Here is a 17,901-nt window from a genome sequence, read left to right on the forward strand (position 1 = left end):
ACTTGTTGTAGTTGTCCACACACTTGCTGTGCGAGACGTGCTGTCTGTTAGGACGTAGTCGTTGTCTTATCATCGTCTCTTCAACTTCTTTTAGTGGCGCTAGTCTCAATAATGTAAAAAAAAAAAAGCTGCAAATATTCATCCCTCACTCCTCGGTAAACTGATGCTTCTTAATTTTAATCGCACATTAGTAATTGCATTTACTAGATTGTAGGATTTAATTGCTTTTGCATACGTTATACATGTGTTATAGTTTAATATGCTTTTCCCTTGCGTATTGAAATTTAGCATGGATATAATTAGGACCTGTACATATAACATTCGGCCAGCATCTTTTAAAGAACAGAGTCCAGTCCGATTGTAGTTTATAAACAGTTCCCTTGGCTCGGGTGTGAGAAGAATGGAAAAAAAAGCACAGCATGCGATTACTTTCAGAGGAGGCAGATGGTAGTAACTGGTGTCTCATTTTGTCTGTCTTCATGGTTTTCTATGACGTGCTGAAAGTAAGAAACTAAAGCTCCCTTAATAGTGGACGTTCAAGCCGCAATAAAAGCCAGAATAATTGTGCTTTTTTTTGCAGTTGCCATGGTTTGATAGGCTGAAACTTATTATGACAATAGTCTACAGAAGAAAATGTTAATTGAGCTTATAAAATGTATCTTTACATTTTAGAACAAGCCCTAACAAATGCTTTCAGTTATAATGATGGCTTTCCAATATTTTAACTTTTTTTTAAACTCATATATGCTAATAAAAATTGGGGTTTGTAAGAAGATTTCAAACTAGACACTTTCATAAATTCACATCTTTGGACTAACATTGTTGAGAAAGCTTTATCTCTAAAAGGAAGAGTTTTCTCCTTGCAGATAAGGATACTGGCACTCAGACAGTTTCGGTTGAAAAGCTGTACAGCGTTGGGGCTGGGGGGGGGGGACATTGCTATAACGATTGTTTCAATTGTTGTTTTTTAATGTTTCAAATATCTTATACTTCAGGATGACTCGATAAAATGCATCTACATCTCTCGATAAGACGGTTTGCTAGTCTGCTTTGATGGACTGTGGTCAGCAGCAGCAGTCCCTCTGCCAATGCTACTTCATTAGCTAAATGGGTGTATCCCACCCCCACCCCCGCTAGATTGCCTGAAGGCACCGTGTGTCTCCAGAGGACCTTAAATCTGACTTAAAATATTTATATCACGTAATTGAAAACACCGGCAACAGAAATGAAAGACGCACCCGTATTGGTGTAAACGTAATGCAGAACATTTAGCCAGTTTAACCCGGCCGTGGAACTGCGTTGGAAACTATGCTTTTGAGTGAGCCGGTATCAGTTTCCATCCTTTCCGCAGACGTCAAGGGTCCTGCATCGATTTCGTGAACCACGATCCCCCGACAGTTTCAAGGCTTTCACAACCGTATTGACGTATCGGCTGGTTGGCCAAGGTTTGTGACCTTAAAGGTTGTGTCTGCAAAGGGCCGTCTGTCTATCTAGCTGGCTGGCCGTTGTTCCGATGGTTACTGCGATTGATTGTGTCACAGCAATGAAACACTGACAGTCATATCTAATTCATTAGGGGGGGGGGGTTAAAAATCTAGTGATGAGTGATAGTCCATTGGTTCAGCTGGCAATACTGTAGAGATCATTGGCAACCAATGAATGCACAGTCATTTTGAACTATCGATTGCTGTTATGTGATGTCACAGGGTGACACAAACAATCTAATTCGGAGGGGAATGAGCTGCTTGGCGGAGGTCTGCGCTCCGACTGCTTTTGTAGTTGTGTTTATTATAGTTTGAAAAGTGGTCTTTACCGTTTTTCAGCTGTTTTGCTGTTTCTGAAACTTGAGATCCTCGCATCATTCTGATGTTTCCTTGTTTTCCCCTCCTCGGCTCCAGTACTCTGACGGGATGGCATCACACGGGGGGGAGGAACCTCCTCCAAATAGAGGACAATCAGACAGCCGTCTGAAGAGCAAGAAGCCACCCAGCCTTGTAATAGCCATCCCGCCACCTGAGGAGATGATGCCCCGTGACCCTGCCAAACGGGTAGGTTTACTATTGGGCTCGAGTTCACCCTGCGCCGCGTGGCTGCTTGGGTCAGGCTGAAATCACTGACTAACCACTTCCTGTTGGTGCTTTTTTCCTTTTCTGTTATTTAAAAAATGTAAACAATGTAAAAAAAGAAAAAGGGCTTTATTTCCATGTTATGGGATTGTCTAATCTGTAATATGATGCCTTTTTTGGAGATTGTTTCAGCTTCCCTTGTCTTCATCAAACACATTTACACAAATTTTGACCCGAGGTGCCCAAACATTCAGTCACCACTGTAATTCGACCACCTTTGGACTTCCTGCAGAGGGTTTTTTACAATGTAACAAAAAGATGTAAACATTGTACTCACTTTATTTTACATGCACAGTTCTCTACTGAAAACGGATGCATGGTGGGAGAAACCGTGGAGACCAGCCTCGACAAGCTGTGGTAGAACTTGAACATGCAGCTCACTTGCAGCTTGCTTTGAGCCCCATTAACTCTCAGAATAACGAGACCATTAAACTCGCCAAATGCAGATTCACTGCAGGTTAAAACGATGGACTCCCAGAACGCTGTAACCGCATACACAAGTAGGCGTAAAGGAGACCAGGCAGAGGGCGAGGCCCTCTTAGCAATCAATGCCCAACATGCAAAACATAGACGGAGCATCAGTCGCTCCACATTTATCGCACACATCATCCAACCGATGTGTTTTTCTTGTGTATTGAAAATGGCTCAAATTGTCTATCTTGTATGTGAAGCTACACAATTAGTTATTAATAAGAGACTGGTGGGAGGATAATATTACTTTTAGAAAATGTAATTAACGGGATGATGTGACCTTCATAAATAATTAATCAGGTCTGTCTCTTATGTTTTAAGAAGTGACAGAAAATATCAGATTACAACGGGACATCGGATCCTGAAATTAATCCGTGCTTTGGCTTCCGTTTGTCAACCGAAACAATTTTTCCCATTTAGATTAATGTTAATCTGTTCTTTGGCCCCAGAAACACTTATTTAAAACTTTATGGGTTTACGTGTTGATGAAAATATGGAAATGAAGAACAAGAGAACACAACGACCAACGGTGTGGACAACGCTGCGTACAAAAACTGACGAGTTCGATGAAGCCGAGCGCGGGAAGTTCGTACGCTCGGGTTCGCAAACCAAACTGTACTTGTCTTCTCCTCTTGTTGCTGCTGCTAAATTATTTAGGTTTATTGTATTATTCCTAAAATGTAATTGTAGCAGTGGTTCATTTCTTCTAAATTGCATGCTGTGGGGGTGTTTCATACTTATTATACAGTGGAAACCATTCCTGTAACATTTCTACATCTTTGTTTAGCCGCTGCGCTCGTCTCTGAAAAAAAGCATGAGCGCTCGAGCCACCGGTTCCGTGTCGGAGAGTGGAGCCGCAGACCGGAGGACAAAGTTCAGGCGGCAAACGTCGCTTTCTCAAAGCATCCGCAAGTAAGTGGACGAGTTTGTTAGCTTTGTATGTTTGTCTACGTTGCTCAACATTCAAGTTGCTCGTTAGATCATTTATTTAAGCTTGTCTTCCGCAGGATCCTTCTTGAAATTGGACAAAGACAATTATTAAGTATTTACTTGTGTATATTTGGTAATGACTGTATTGCAGACTTCCTTTGGGTGAAATTTAAAATGACGTCTAAAGACGACAATTAGGAGAATTAAAAATGGTAGGAGCGAAATTTTCTTTCCCCGATGAAGGAAGAGAGTTTAATCTTTCATTTGGAAGGTTCGGTGTTTGCATAGACATAGAACATAATATTCTGTGGGTGTTGAAATACAGGGCAAAATGAGCAAAACCCGCTGGCATTCAGAATATGGCTGAGCTGAAAACGGCTGGTAGTGAAGGAGTTAATGTAATTAAATAAAATGTAATTAATTTAAGATGTTATTCAGCATTTTGTCTATCTCAAATTGAATGTATTGTTTATTGCTTCTAAGAAGGTAAAACACTTGATTCGGGTTTGTTTGAATCCAAACAGGTACTCGCGAGCAGATGAAAGTTTGGCCTGCGCGCCGTCTTGTCACTGATGTACCTGATCCGCTTCTCACGCCGTGGTTGCCTTTTGCCTTTTTATTCTTTTACACAATTTGTCCGTTGCTGCAACGTAACATCTGCCCCGGAACATTGTCCAAATGTTAATAGAGCTGTTGTGCACGTTGGTTAACTTGGTGTCTTCCCTCGCTGTTCGATACTGTAACGTGTGATCGTTGGACATCCTTCCTCTTCTCGCCCTTGTAGGAATACAGCCCAGTGGTTTGGGGTTGGGGAGGACAGTGAGAGCAAGCAGCAGGTATGGCACAGGAAGAGCCTGCGCCACTGCAGCCAGCGCTACGGCAAACTGAAGGCCCAGTACAGAGAGCCCGAGACCGCCGCCAGCATCGACCAAGGCCTCGATTCCCCGGCCACATCCAGGCTGCCCAAGGTATTCTGCTTTCACATAGGCAGATGGTGATTTAATTAATTCAGAAACATCATGTCCAGACTCTGTTGTATGAAGGATCTATCATTCCCTGCCGTGGAAATGTGCTGCACCAATGGCATTTCCACACAATTTTACAACCAGGCAACAAGTTCACTTCACACTTAAAGAGCTTTCTGAAAGGGTTAAGAACGAAAAGCAAGAATTGCTGGAGAGACGAGATGGAAAGGAAAGGAATGTGAAAATGTGTTTGGAATGTTGAATAGCTTCTGAGCTTGTGTTGCAGGCGTAGTTATTCACTAATCATGCAGCATTTTGTATTTTAACTGATTTTGAGTCTTGGTTGGTTTTATTCTTGTCTCTTCTGCTCACTATGTGAATACATTTTTATTTTATAAACCTTCTTGAAATTGCCAGAAATAGAGGTTGGGTTTTGTTAAAGGGCGGTTCGAATAATCAACTCAGTCCAAATCGAGTCTCACCCCCGCATCAATGGAAAGGTTGGTACTGGAACACAAAAGATTTCAGGAGGTTCAGGACACAAAGCAGCGTTCTCCTAATTAACACATGAGGATGGGAACTTGTTTTTAAAATGTATAAAATCGAATCAAAATCAAAGTCTCCAGAAGACCAGAGATCACGATCTGAAATGAAGTTATTTACACCCTTTTCTGAGCTATAGTCTTCATTATATTATATAAGCTAAAAGCATTCTTTCATCCCATTTGGGAAAAAAATAAAAATAAAACATGTGCAACATGACTGAGATCGAGAAACCCCAGTCTATTTACAAAAGGGTGTAAATATTGTTTTTCCAAATCAATTGGGACTTCTGGAGACTTGGAGCACCTCTTATGAGGCGTGCAAGCCATGTTATATTTTTGGTTGTTGGTTTATTTATACGTTTTAAAACAAGTCCCCCCGTCTTCTTTGGTTGTTTAGGAGAAAGCTGCAATACTACCAGAAATGTTGTGTGGACTAAGGAACTTCACTTGAGTTTCCGTTGGCGCGGGGGTGAGTAGATGATGACTGAATTATTCAGGATTCAGTGAACATCTCCTGTAACGTCACGGCAAATCTTACCTGCTTTTGATAGATTGTGGATCCCCTGGCCAGGGGACGAGCCTTCCGTTGCCTGGAGGAGATGGAGAGTCGCTCCCCCAGGACGCCTCACATCGCTCAGGGGGGTCCCATCACCCCAGGCGTCACCTCTCTCAGCTCCTTCACCAGCCAGCGCTCCGGTCACAATCGCCTTCCCAGGCGTAAACGGGAGTCTGTCGCTCGCATGAGCATTCGAGCCGCGTCTAATCTAATGAGGGTAAGTGGGGTACCAGATAATCCCAAGTGTAATAAGAGGAGACGTATCTACAAACTGCAGTAATAAAAAAGCATCTTACAAAATTAAGGAAAGTATTTTATAGATTTGCACTCATTTGTAAAAGGTTTACATTTGCCCCACGACCCGTCTTCCCATCACATTTCCTTGAAATCAAATCGGTTATTTTTATGTAATAAGCAAACGAATAGAACTCTTAGACTGATGCATTTACTTTAGCAAACTGTTCTGTCATAGAATGGGGCCGCTATCTTCCCATCTGTTTTCCTGCAGGTCCCTGAATATTTAGACACATCTAGATTATTACTTCTTTTTTGTCTCAAATATCAGAACTTCTCTGAGACAAAGCATCCGTGTGTCGTTCAGGGTCGTAGCGGTTTGGCCGGCTCTCAGACAGGTCGCAGTTTCCCCAAGAGAAGCTTCGTCAGGCCCAGTTGGATGGACGACGACTTGGTGGACTCTGAAGGCACTTCTGCCTCGATCTTCTTCAGCAAGGTCAGAAGCCGTCATGTCATCATTTCTGTTTTTGCTGCTGGTGTGCTTCCCCCCTGTTAGTCTCCTTCAACGACATCTGTCTTTCCTGATTCTGTTTTCACAGCAGCAGTCCGGTCAGGAAGCATGCCTTCTGTACCGCGCTATACGCTTTCACTTCTCTTTTGCACCTCTCATGTTTCCCTTTGTCATGTCAGTCAGGAAGTGCTGTCATCACTTCTCCTGTCGAAACCGTTTCTCTTCAAGATCCAGTTTCTTGCTGTCCTTTCCCTCTTCTCTTTTGTTTTTCTCACCATTGCCTCATAGTAAGGTTCTAACACAAAATAAATTACAGCATGAGCGTCTAATATTTACAGTTTTGTCGTACATATTTGATATATTTTCATAAATAGGAAGGTTTACGGGGAATCTGCTCATCATCCCAGATGTTCTATTCCCCCCTTTTCTTTTTTTAGTGTATACTGCCTGCTCATGCTCTGTGACGCCATTGTCTTTGTTGTGCAGGTCGATGCCCATGATGAGTCATATTCTATGGCTGATGACGTATTTGAATCACCTCCCATGTCTGCATCCGTTGCTCCCAGTGAGCAGCCTGACCAGAAGTTCCCAAGTCTGTGAGTCGCATTTCCTCCTCCTCCATTCGTTTCTCAACCCTCCTGGCTAGCCGTCTTTCTCCCAACCCTAGGAGGGATGTCTCTCGAATGCAGAGGACGCCGTTGGTGGATGAAAGAAGCCATCCTCGTCGGGGCCGCCGCATCGCTTCCCAAGTCAGGCACTTTGCATTTGACCGAAACAGGCGGCAGTACGGCATGGGCGTGGTGGGGAAGTGGCTGAACCGGCATTACCGACGCAGCCTCAGCAGCACCGTTCAGAAGCAGCTGGATGACTTCCACAGCCACAGGTGGAGAATGAGTCGATGCCGCCCTTTGTGGACACGCTGGCGGATTATTCGCTAACCTGATTTGTTTTTTGTTTTTTACTGATGTAGCCCGCAGTCGATAAGAAAAATCTAATGAACCAGGTACTCTGTTTTTGTTTTTGTTTGCTTTAGCAGCAAAAGAAACGAGGGTAGAGATGTTGGCGGTTATGTTGGTTGTGATCGTCTTGATAGTTTTTCAGTCATCCCGGGGCGCCGTGTGCTGTTGAGACGTGATTTACACCGGTTGTTTGCTGCTCTGTTCTTTTTTCAGGCCCTTCTTTACCTACTGGATCACATTTGTCCATATAGTAATCACGTTGCTGGCCTGTTGTACCTATGGCTTTGCCCCTGTTGGTTTTGCACAACATTCGACATCTCAACTGGTGAGTGCAGATTATTCAACTATTATTAGATAAAAGTGTGTATCAAGGCAGAATTGTCCTTTGCCCAGAACCTGTAAATGATTTCCTGAAGTATAATCTTTGTATGACTTGGTACTTTACAGCGATACCTCGCCGACTGTGTCACTCTGTCACCCTCTGTAGGTGCTGAAGAACAAAGGCATTTATGAGAGTGTCAAGTACATCCAGCAGGAGAACTTCTGGATCGGCCCCAGCTCTGTGAGTCTCTGGAAGGCGTGTCGCAATAAACTTTCTAGAAAACCCGTTGTGTGTCTTGACTCACAATATTCAAATGTGCTATTCACAAAACATACAGAATTTTAACAACTAATTAAAAGACATCTATATCCAAAAGTAACCGATACATGGAATAAAGATTGAGTGGGTTTAGTTAATTTCCTGTAGCACAGAAAGTGAATAATCTTTTTTAGATTAATTTACGTTGTGTGGTTTGCCATGACTGCCCTTCTTTTCCAATAGTTTTCTTCTACTTTCCAGGAAGACTTGATCCACTTGGGGGCCAAGTTCTCACCGTGCATCCGACAGGACAAACAGATCGTTAGTTTGATCCAGAGGGCCAAAGACCTGGAGAAGGAGTCTGGCTGCTGTGTTCAGAACGACAACTCGGGGTGTGTGCAGACCCTCAGATCGGACTGCTCCGTAAGTGGTTTTATTATGTTAGCTTGTTTGTGTTTGAAAGCTTGCTGTGGTTAGGAATCAAAACAAAGCAATGCTAATGTACATGCACAACAACAGACCAGGAACAACATTCAATCCTAAGCACCCACTCACACGTGATCTTATAAACATATAATCACCATTCTTTGCATATTTATTTACATATTATCATCACATTTTGCGACCACATTGCTTCCCTTTATGATGCATCCCCTTATTTACATACACGGAACCATTTATATCAGCACTATGAATAGTGAACACACCTAAATTGACATTAACAAAAGCTATTTCACACACAACAGTTGTATTGATATTCACATTCTCTTGTGATTCTATGAGATAAAATGTTAAAATATCTGGATATGCAGGAAACACTGGCCACCTTTATTAAATGGGAAAATGAGCGTTTGGACATCAACAGGTCCTCTGGTTCTGTCTGTCACCAGGATCCCTGGTAAGAACACGGATGTGACCAAAATGAAGTCGGTGTGGGCATAAAGGTTTCGACTGGCAAATATGAAATCTTCCAATCCTCTTTTCTGCTCTGTTGCTTGTTGTTACAGTTTGTGTGAAGAGCCTTCTTCTTCAAGTCCTCACTGGTGGCCGGATGACATCACCCAGTGGCCGGTGAGGGGACTCCGCTGCTCTGTTGTTTTTTAAATGTAGTCAACTTCCAGATTGTAACATATTGTATTTTATATGTTTTTTGCTGCCCTCTTTGTGTTCTGCAACATGAAATGAGATGATGACGATTGATGCGTTCATTGCTTGTACTTTGGCAGATGTGCAGGCTCCCCCAGAAGTGGAACCACACAGGCTACAGGCACATGGACTGTAACATCAAGGGACGGCCTTGTTGCATAGGAACCAAGGGCAGGTGAGACTAAGGCTGACATTCTCTTCTTCTTTCAGCTTTTGCCGTGAGATTGCCACAGCAAATCACAGCCACCAGTCCACACTGCACATTTTATCTGGGACTCGAACCGGTGGACTTCTCCGCTTCCAAGCCCAACCCGCTGAGCCACTCCCGCCCCTATATATATATATATATATATAGTCCCTGTCTCTCCTCTGGACATGTCCAAACCATTGTAGTCTGGCCTCTCTGACCTTGTCTCCAAAACGTCTAACCTTCACTGTCCCTCTTATGGTCTCATTTCTAATCCCGTCCATCCTGGTCACTCCCAAGGAGAACCTCAGCGTCTTCATCTCCTCCACTTCTAGCTCCGCCTCCTGTCTTTTTTCCTCAGAGCCACTGTCTCCAAGCCGTCCATCATGGCTGGCCTCACCGCTGTCTTGTCGACCTTTCCCTTTGTCTTCACTGACACTCTCCCATAACATTCTCTGGTGTATGTTATTTATAGGTGTCGAGGCCTAATGTCATTTCACTGCTGAGTCATGGAGAATTTTACATTTTGTTTATCCCTCCTGCAGATGTGAGATCACGACCAGAGAATATTGCACTTTCATGCACGGCTACTTCCACGAGGACGCCACACTCTGCTCGCAGGTAATATTTGTGAATGTTTTCTGCATCTTGGTGTGTTAATAGATCTGTGAGCTCGTTCACTTTTCTTGCTCAGGTCCACTGTCTGGATGACGTGTGCGGCTTGCTGCCTTTTCTCAACCCCGATGTCCCCGATCAGTTCTACCGTCTCTGGCTGTCTCTCTTCCTCCATGCTGGGTATGTCTCAAGACGTAGATGCATTTTTATAAACGGTGCTGGAGACAACTTGTTTGTCTGTCTGGCACGGGTGAAACGTCTCTGACTTGTTTCAGGTTAAGTCGGATATTAGTGTAACACTTTATTTCAGCCAAAAAGCAGTCGGAGAATGTTTAATGTCCTGTGATCGGGTGTTTCTGTTTGCTCACATGGGTACAAAATACTTGTGTGTTAATATGAGGCACGTGGGGAAATCCCTCAGGGTCTACTTTTAAAACCAGCAAAGTAGCAAGCCAAGGCAGCTTAATTGAAATGTGTGTGTGTGTGTGTGTGTGTGTGCAGTCTTCTACATTGCGTGGTGTCAGTGGTGTTCCAGATGACCATACTGAGAGACCTTGAGAAACTAGCTGGTTGGGTCCGCATCTCAATCATTTATATCCTCAGTGGAATCACGGGAAACCTTGCCTCAGCCCTGTTCCTGCCTTTTAGAGCTGAGGTATGTTCCTCCCTTTAATAGCTGCATGCAGTCCGTAATGATCTCTACGATGTGCTCATGGAAAGTTGAAGGAATCCTCTTAGCATACGAGATTAAGTCTGCGTACGTGCATGCACGCGTGTTAGTCACACTTGTATACCGGGTTCATGTTTGAACTTGTATAAAAACATACAAGCATGGAGTACAGTATATAAGAGAAAACACTGACTACTGAATGAGGGTCAGATTCACCCTTTACCTAATTAATATTCAATAAATACTCTAATAAAATATATCTAAATGTTTTGATTTGCACAGACGGTCTGAAACTTCAACAACGAACTCCTGAAGTAACTGAGTTGAACCATCTCTAATTAAAATAAAGATTATATATATATGTTTTTAAGGAGACCACATTGCGTAAATTACTTGTCATGGGAAACGAATGCTCTGGATTACCTACATTCTACTGGCACATCTCTGGACGTCTGTCTGTAAAACTCACTTTGCCCATTCAGAGATTAGCCTAATCCCATTGTGTGTTGACAAAAGAATTTGGTGAACGGGATTACATTTTCTGTTTTAAACAAAAGCAATTGTTGCAAAGTGTCTGGTTGTGCTTCTGGTCTGTACACCGTAATGAACACCGGTTTAATGCTGTTGCACTTCAACACTGTTAAAAATGTATTTTTTACATAACGAACACTTGTTCACTTCTTCGTCTTCATAAACTGAGCCCAAAGCCTCCCCTCGGACGTTCTGCCTGAGGTGACCCTCTGACCGACCTTTGACGTGGGTGCCAGAACTCCCACCTTCCGGCTCTCTTTAACGCTGAAGCGGCTCACGGGTCTACACACGCCAGGAATAACCAGAGGCAGCACATGCACGGCACAGCATAGCCGGTCAAGCCACTTAATGATGCAGTTGAGGGATTATCCTTTAACTGTTGAGTTGACCTGAACATTAGTGACTCGACAACAGCTGCACTGCAGCAATAATTCTCACACGAGGCAAAAGTAATCCTGTTTACTTGCAAAAGTTATTTCTTTCCAATCAGGACCAAATCGCTCCTGCAAACTAAAGGATAAATAAATCCATTTCCATTGTCATGTTTTTTTAATTAAGGTTTGTAAGAATGTTGTCCCGGACTTCATTAAAAGGAAAATTGTTCCTCTGACTTGTAGAAAGATGGCAGTTTCTGGTGGCACCAAACCATTTCACATACTTGTGCTGTAGTTTCTCTAAATCTAAAATAAGGTGGCATTGGTCGCCTGATCTTCATCTCATCTTTGCAGAAAATAAAGAAACATTTCATTATTAAATTTATTCAGATTCAGTTTATCCATGTATTAAATGCTCGATCATAAGACTTATTTTTCAATCAATAAAGTGGCATTATAGAATGCCTCAGCTTTTTGTCAGCGCTGAAGCCAGCTGGCCGTCAAAGATTTAAATATTGATTTTTGCTCTTGTGTCCCTGCAGGTGGGTCCAGCAGGGTCTCAGTTTGGACTCCTTGCCTGCCTGTTTGTTGAGCTGTTCCAAGGATGGCAGGTGCTGGAGAAACCGTGGAAGGCCCTTCTCAAGCTGTTCTGCATCGTCCTCTTCCTCTTCCTGTGCGGCCTGCTGCCTTGGATCGATAACATCGCACATATCTTCGGTTTTATCAGCGGCTTGCTGCTCTCCTTTGCCTTCCTGCCCTACATCACGTTCGGGACTTTAGACAAATACCGAAAACGTGTCCTCATTGCCGTCTCAATGTTGGCCTACGTCGGGCTGTTTTCTTCCCTCATCGTCTGGTTTTATATTCACCCAATCAACTGGCACTGGCTGGAGCGTCTCACCTGCCTGCCCTTCACCAACAAGTTCTGTGAAAAGTACGACATAGACCACAACATTGGAGTGGCGCACTAGACTCTAGGCTACTGATGACGTTAACGATGACCACGGCTTCTACACTACTGATCTGCTAGCTTCAGGCTCATGTCCAGGTCTGCTGTTCCCAGTTCAGGCCTTTTAATGACGTGCCGTTTTATTATTTACCCCTGGAAAAGGGCTCTGTGGATGATAAACGGCTGAGATGAAAAGAATGACTGATATTTTAGAGCTTTAAATCGGTTTCCTCCTAATCTTGGATTTCAGTCTCGCACTACAAACCTTGCTTACACGTCTACTGCTTCTCAATATCAGGTACAAATGCTATAAGCATTAAAAAAAAACACGTTTTTCTTCTTGGTCTTGTGTGAATGGGCGCAGCATGTCCACGTTGTTTGGAGCCGTGAGTTGTGTTTAAGGTATAATGTGCGCTGATTGTAAAGATGGAATAACGCGAGTCAAGTATTTGTGGTCTATGACGACTATCTTAAACCACGAGTTGCCTTTGACAGACTATGCTATTTTATGAACATGTGTTGGTTTTCCAAATGCAGGTGGACACATCTGACACTAAACCTACCAAAGCAATGTCTCATTCTGCTTGTATGCATGCTGTTTTTGTAATTCTCTGGATGTCAACCTCAAGTTCTCAGTTGGGCCCTGCTGATAGTTTCTCATTTCACTGATGACACTGGTGTTTTTACTCTGGGGGAAAAAATAGAAAATAAACTGTACTCTAAGGCATTTTTGTAGGAGGTTGCTTCTGTTCTGGTGGAACAGAAAGTGCCCAGACCGAAACGTTCAGGTGAAACATTTCTCTCTTGGGTTATCCAGCCTGGCTCACGGATCATCCGCTGTTGTTGCAAACATGAGCTGTTAAAAGCGTGCAGAATAGGTTTGTCAGACAATCCAGGTACTTCAATTAGAATTATGTATATTGTAATTTTCTTTTTTTTCCAAGTCTGAGGTTTGAGCTACAACAAGCATTTTTAATCATGGCGGTACGTAGCTATTTTTGCACAGGGACCAAATAACACTTTTGTAATGCATATTGTAAACAAAAGGGAAAGCTTCAAATGAATACCAAGTCATGAAAAAAAATACTGTTTTGGCTAAATAAATTAAAAATGCAATTGAGTTTCTGTTTTCGCCGCCACGCCAGTGAAAGGTCTGAAGTTTCTTTCCAAAGCGTTTCACTAAATATGTATTGCAGCATTCTTGTACACAACTTGGGAAGATGGGAACTTGTTTTAATATAAACAACATAAAACAAACTTATAGCAAGTCCATTTAGCGTGTAAGAAGGGGTCTGTTTTCTTGAGAGATCGCAAATGGAGATTATTTATTTATAATCTTTTTTTAAGATGTAGCCACTAATAAGAAAATAATGTGTCTGAAAGTGCACAAGCACAAGCTCACTGCATGCGTGCACTCCCAGAATGGATTTTGTATAGGGAGATTTTAACACTGGTATAAATAGCATTTTTGCAAATTAATTTGGACTAGGTGCTCCTTGGGACTTAATGCTGCATGGGTTTTGGGTGTTGGGTGGTTTTTTAAAGTTCTAAAATGAGTCTGCCATCTTCAGATTTTTTGAATTTATTTGAGAGTTTTTACGTAACAATCGCTGTGTTAAAACATTTGTGTCAAAATAAAGGCCATTCTGGTAATAAACCTTTGTCAGTTTCATTTAATGCTGGCCTGGTTGTTACCCTCCGTCGCCCAATTTGTCTAAAGTTAACTGACACTCCAGTGAGACCTTTGACCTTATGAGAGAGAGGTGGCTTTTTCTTTTCTTTCTAATTGTCGTCTTTTTTCACATTAAAACGACAATGTCTTAAGTTTTCAAGGATCATTTCTTTTTTTTTTTTGTATGTTCAAGGAATGGCAGAAATTGCACTCAAATTTCCATGACTTTCTAAATAGCTAAACATGAAAATTTGCAATAAAACTGTTCTGCCTTCTAAACAACTGAAAAAGATTCGGACTTGCTTCATAATGTCAAAAAAAAAAAAAGTCCGTAAACTGAAAAGAGCGGAGCCACATTGTGATTTGTGTCACGCAACAGAGTTCGAGGCCGAGTTCTTGAAATGCTCTCTGAATAATTTTTATATTTGCAAATGTCTATTCTGAATATAAGGTGAATAAAATAATGAAGCAGAATTACTGGATAATGAATCTTTATTGTTTTAAGAGCAAAATGTAAGAAGAAAACCAAAAACATTGTATTGTCTCGGGACTTTCAGAGGCAGCAGTGGTGATTGTCTACAGGGGAAAAGGTTAGAAGAGACCACAATAAAGTGATTTATAAGTCGCATACATGGAAGATGTTTAAATGGACTTGTAATGAAGATTGCTGAACAGTAAAACATCGTGTACTAACATGTTTAATTGTTGGAATTCCGCAGTCACAGAGTCAACGGTTTACTTTGGCATTCGTTTTCATAGTTGTACCATTTTCATAGTAAAACCAAACATACAAATGTGACAAACGGCAACCATCTCATTCATTTCTCATTGTCTTGCAAGATAAATCCGACAGACTGCACTAATAATTGTATTATCTTAAAATGGTCCCAGTGTTAGACTGGTTGAGCGGCGTGATCAAATAAACAAGGCAGCTACTGAATACAATGATAAATATATCAAAATAAAAAAAAGGGAGAAGTCTCTCTCCTCAACAGCCACTGTTGCGACGCATGAATGCGTGGCCCCTGACCGGGTAGCGCATCTCGATGAAGGTGAGGGGCCCCACCGTGATCTCGCTGGGGCCCTGCCCTTTGAAGCCTGACTTCTGGTAGAAGGGAACTAGGAAGTCTTCGCACATAAGCACGGCACGCCGGACGTAGGGCAGGCAGCGGAGGTACTGCAGGTAGCGCCACATCAGGATGGAGCCTTTGCCCTGTTGACGGAAGGTCCGATGGACAGCCAGCACATGGATGTGAACTGTGGTACCGTGAGGCTTGTGGAGAGTCATGGCATCCTGAGGAAGAGGGAGGAAGAGGAGCGGTCAAAGAAAAGGTTTACGCTGCCTCGTTGAGAACCTGTTGCTGAATTTGAATTATAAATACGTGCGACTGCAGACAAAGGTTAGAAAAAACTTGCTGAGTCAGCTTTTCTGTTAATCTGTTCGAACCTCATCTTGCATTTTTCTTGCCACTCAGCCCGAGATCAATCGCTGCCTCTTACCGTGGTAAGCCTTTCCTGGTCCCACAGTGATCCGATGACGAAAGCCACCAGACGTCCCTCCTCGAACCAGCCCAGAGACAGCTCGGGGCACAGTGTGAGGAAGTGACGCACCTCATCCAGGTGGAGAGGACACTCGCCTGACACGGAGATGAAGGCTGTGTGTGATCAAAAGGCAAAGCATGTCAGAATGTATACCTGAACTCCTCACATTTAGAAACCAGTTCGATGACATTTGCTCGGGAATAGAACTGCACACCATTTTAAGTAAACAGAAAGAATGAAGATGTATTGATTTTTAGTCCTAACTAGAGTCAGTCATTCACAGAGTCTGGTTACCTTCTCTCTCAATCTCGAACACACTGATGGCGTCCTCCGGGCTGAGGGAGCGGAACTCGCTGGCCGGCAGCGTGTGGCGGCGGCCCCGCGGCACCGGAGAACCCATATGGAGCGGCTTCATGAACGGAACTGCGCTCACCACCGACATTGTCTTGGGTATATTTTGTTTCTTTCCAAAAGATTTAAAAATCAAAAAAGTCCATAAAAAAATACAAATACTTTCTTCCCTTCTGCTGCGCTGTCGTTTCAGTATTTCTTAGTCTTTAAACCCGAACCGTGCGTAACCGGACTGCGCGTAACTGGACCGTGCGTAACTGGACCGTGCGTAACCGGGCTGCGCGTAATCGGACTGAGCAGAGCCGTCCAGCGTCAGTATTTATACCCTCAGTGCCCATAGCAGGAGGGGCATTTGCTTTTCCGGGACAGCTTGATGCATCAATTAATGCAATGACAAACTGGAATAAGCAAAAGCAAGATGGAAAAAGAATATGACTGCATTTGTATATATATTTCTCTTTTATTGATTTCCTTTTTATTGCCGTATTTGTATATGTTTTATTGATCGTCTTTATATTTCCACGTGTGTTTCCTATTTGGCACTCCTGTGGCTCCTACGATGAACAATACAAATACAGTATTTAGTCGGGATCAGGGGGAACTTTGTCGAGAATTATTTAACCCCTGTGATGCTGCCATCAGACCCAAAGTAAATGTTTACAGACAAATCAGACAATACAGCAGATTTGAGTTTTGTTCCACATTGAACACAAAATGCTCATTTTGATGTCTCCTGCAGTCTGAAATTCATTCACCCTCTGAATATCAATCCTTATAGAGAGAACATTGTAAATCTGACATTGTTAAAACACTATGAAAACCTTCATAGATTTATTTATGCAGTGGACAACCAAAAGCTATTTTCTTTCTGTACTCTAAGGCATTTTTGTAGGAGGTTGCTTCTGTTCTGGTGGAACAGAAAGTGCCCAGACCGAAACGTTCAGGTGAAACATTTCTCTCTTGGGTTATCCAGCCTGGCTCACGGATCATCCGCTGTTGTTGCAAACATGAGCTGTTAAAAGCGTGCAGAATAGGTTTGTCAGACAATCCAGGTACTTCAATTAGAATTATGTATATTGTAATTTTCTTTTTTTTCCAAGTCTGAGGTTTGAGCTACAACAAGCATTTTTAATCATGGCGGTACGTAGCTATTTTTGCACAGGGACCAAATAACACTTTTGTAATGCATATTGTAAACAAAAGGGAAAGCTTCAAATGAATACCAAGTCATGAAAAAAAATACTGTTTTGGCTAAATAAATTAAAAATGCAATTGAGTTTCTGTTTTCGCCGCCACGCCAGTGAAAGGTCTGAAGTTTCTTTCCAAAGCGTTTCACTAAATATGTATTGCAGCATTCTTGTACACAACTTGGGAAGATGGGAACTTGTTTTAATATAAACAACATAAAACAAACTTATAGCAAGTCCATTTAGCGTGTAAGAAGGGGTCTGTTTTCTTGAGAGATCGCAAATGGAGATTATTTATTTATAATCTTTTTTTAAGATGTAGCCACTAATAAGAAAATAATGTGTCTGAAAGTGCACAAGCACAAGCTCACTGCATGCGTGCACTCCCAGAATGGATTTTGTATAGGGAGATTTTAACACTGGTATAAATAGCATTTTTGCAAATTAATTTGGACTAGGTGCTCCTTGGGACTTAATGCTGCATGGGTTTTGGGTGTTGGGTGGTTTTTTAAAGTTCTAAAATGAGTCTGCCATCTTCAGATTTTTTGAATTTATTTGAGAGTTTTTACGTAACAATCGCTGTGTTAAAACATTTGTGTCAAAATAAAGGCCATTCTGGTAATAAACCTTTGTCAGTTTCATTTAATGCTGGCCTGGTTGTTACCCTCCGTCGCCCAATTTGTCTAAAGTTAACTGACACTCCAGTGAGACCTTTGACCTTATGAGAGAGAGGTGGCTTTTTCTTTTCTTTCTAATTGTCGTCTTTTTTCACATTAAAACGACAATGTCTTAAGTTTTCA

The 17,901-nt window shown here is 42.4% G+C and overlaps 2 protein-coding genes across 2 annotated transcripts; one reads left to right on the top strand and one right to left on the bottom strand.

Moving 5' to 3' along the window:
- The first annotated feature begins 1,910 nt into the window (after nt 1-1,910).
- LOC137906326 (inactive rhomboid protein 2-like) lies at nt 1,911-14,495 on the top strand. Its single transcript, XM_068750575.1, has 17 exons — nt 1,911-2,048; nt 3,385-3,509; nt 4,312-4,495; nt 5,589-5,810; nt 6,195-6,323; nt 6,825-6,934; nt 7,006-7,221; nt 7,511-7,622; nt 7,785-7,859; nt 8,139-8,300; nt 8,690-8,775; nt 8,885-8,948; nt 9,104-9,198; nt 9,756-9,831; nt 9,905-10,005; nt 10,327-10,480; nt 11,943-14,495. The coding sequence occupies exons 1-17, from the start codon at nt 1,911-1,913 to the stop codon at nt 12,369-12,371; spliced, it is 2,478 nt and encodes an 825-aa protein (XP_068606676.1). The 3' UTR covers nt 12,372-14,495.
- A 9-nt stretch (nt 14,496-14,504) lies between these two features.
- On the bottom strand, nt 14,505-16,005 carry LOC137906335 (serotonin N-acetyltransferase-like). The gene is made up of 3 exons (XM_068750587.1): nt 15,858-16,005; nt 15,522-15,676; nt 14,505-15,315 (listed from the first exon to the last, which is right to left on the bottom strand). The coding sequence occupies exons 1-3, from the start codon at nt 16,003-16,005 to the stop codon at nt 15,010-15,012; spliced, it is 609 nt and encodes a 202-aa protein (XP_068606688.1). The 3' UTR covers nt 14,505-15,009.
- Nucleotides 16,006-17,901: the final 1,896 nt, after the last annotated feature.

Source organism: Brachionichthys hirsutus, chromosome 17, assembly GCF_040956055.1.
Source record: "Brachionichthys hirsutus isolate HB-005 chromosome 17, CSIRO-AGI_Bhir_v1, whole genome shotgun sequence".
Lineage (NCBI taxonomy): Eukaryota > Metazoa > Chordata > Actinopteri > Lophiiformes > Brachionichthyidae > Brachionichthys > Brachionichthys hirsutus.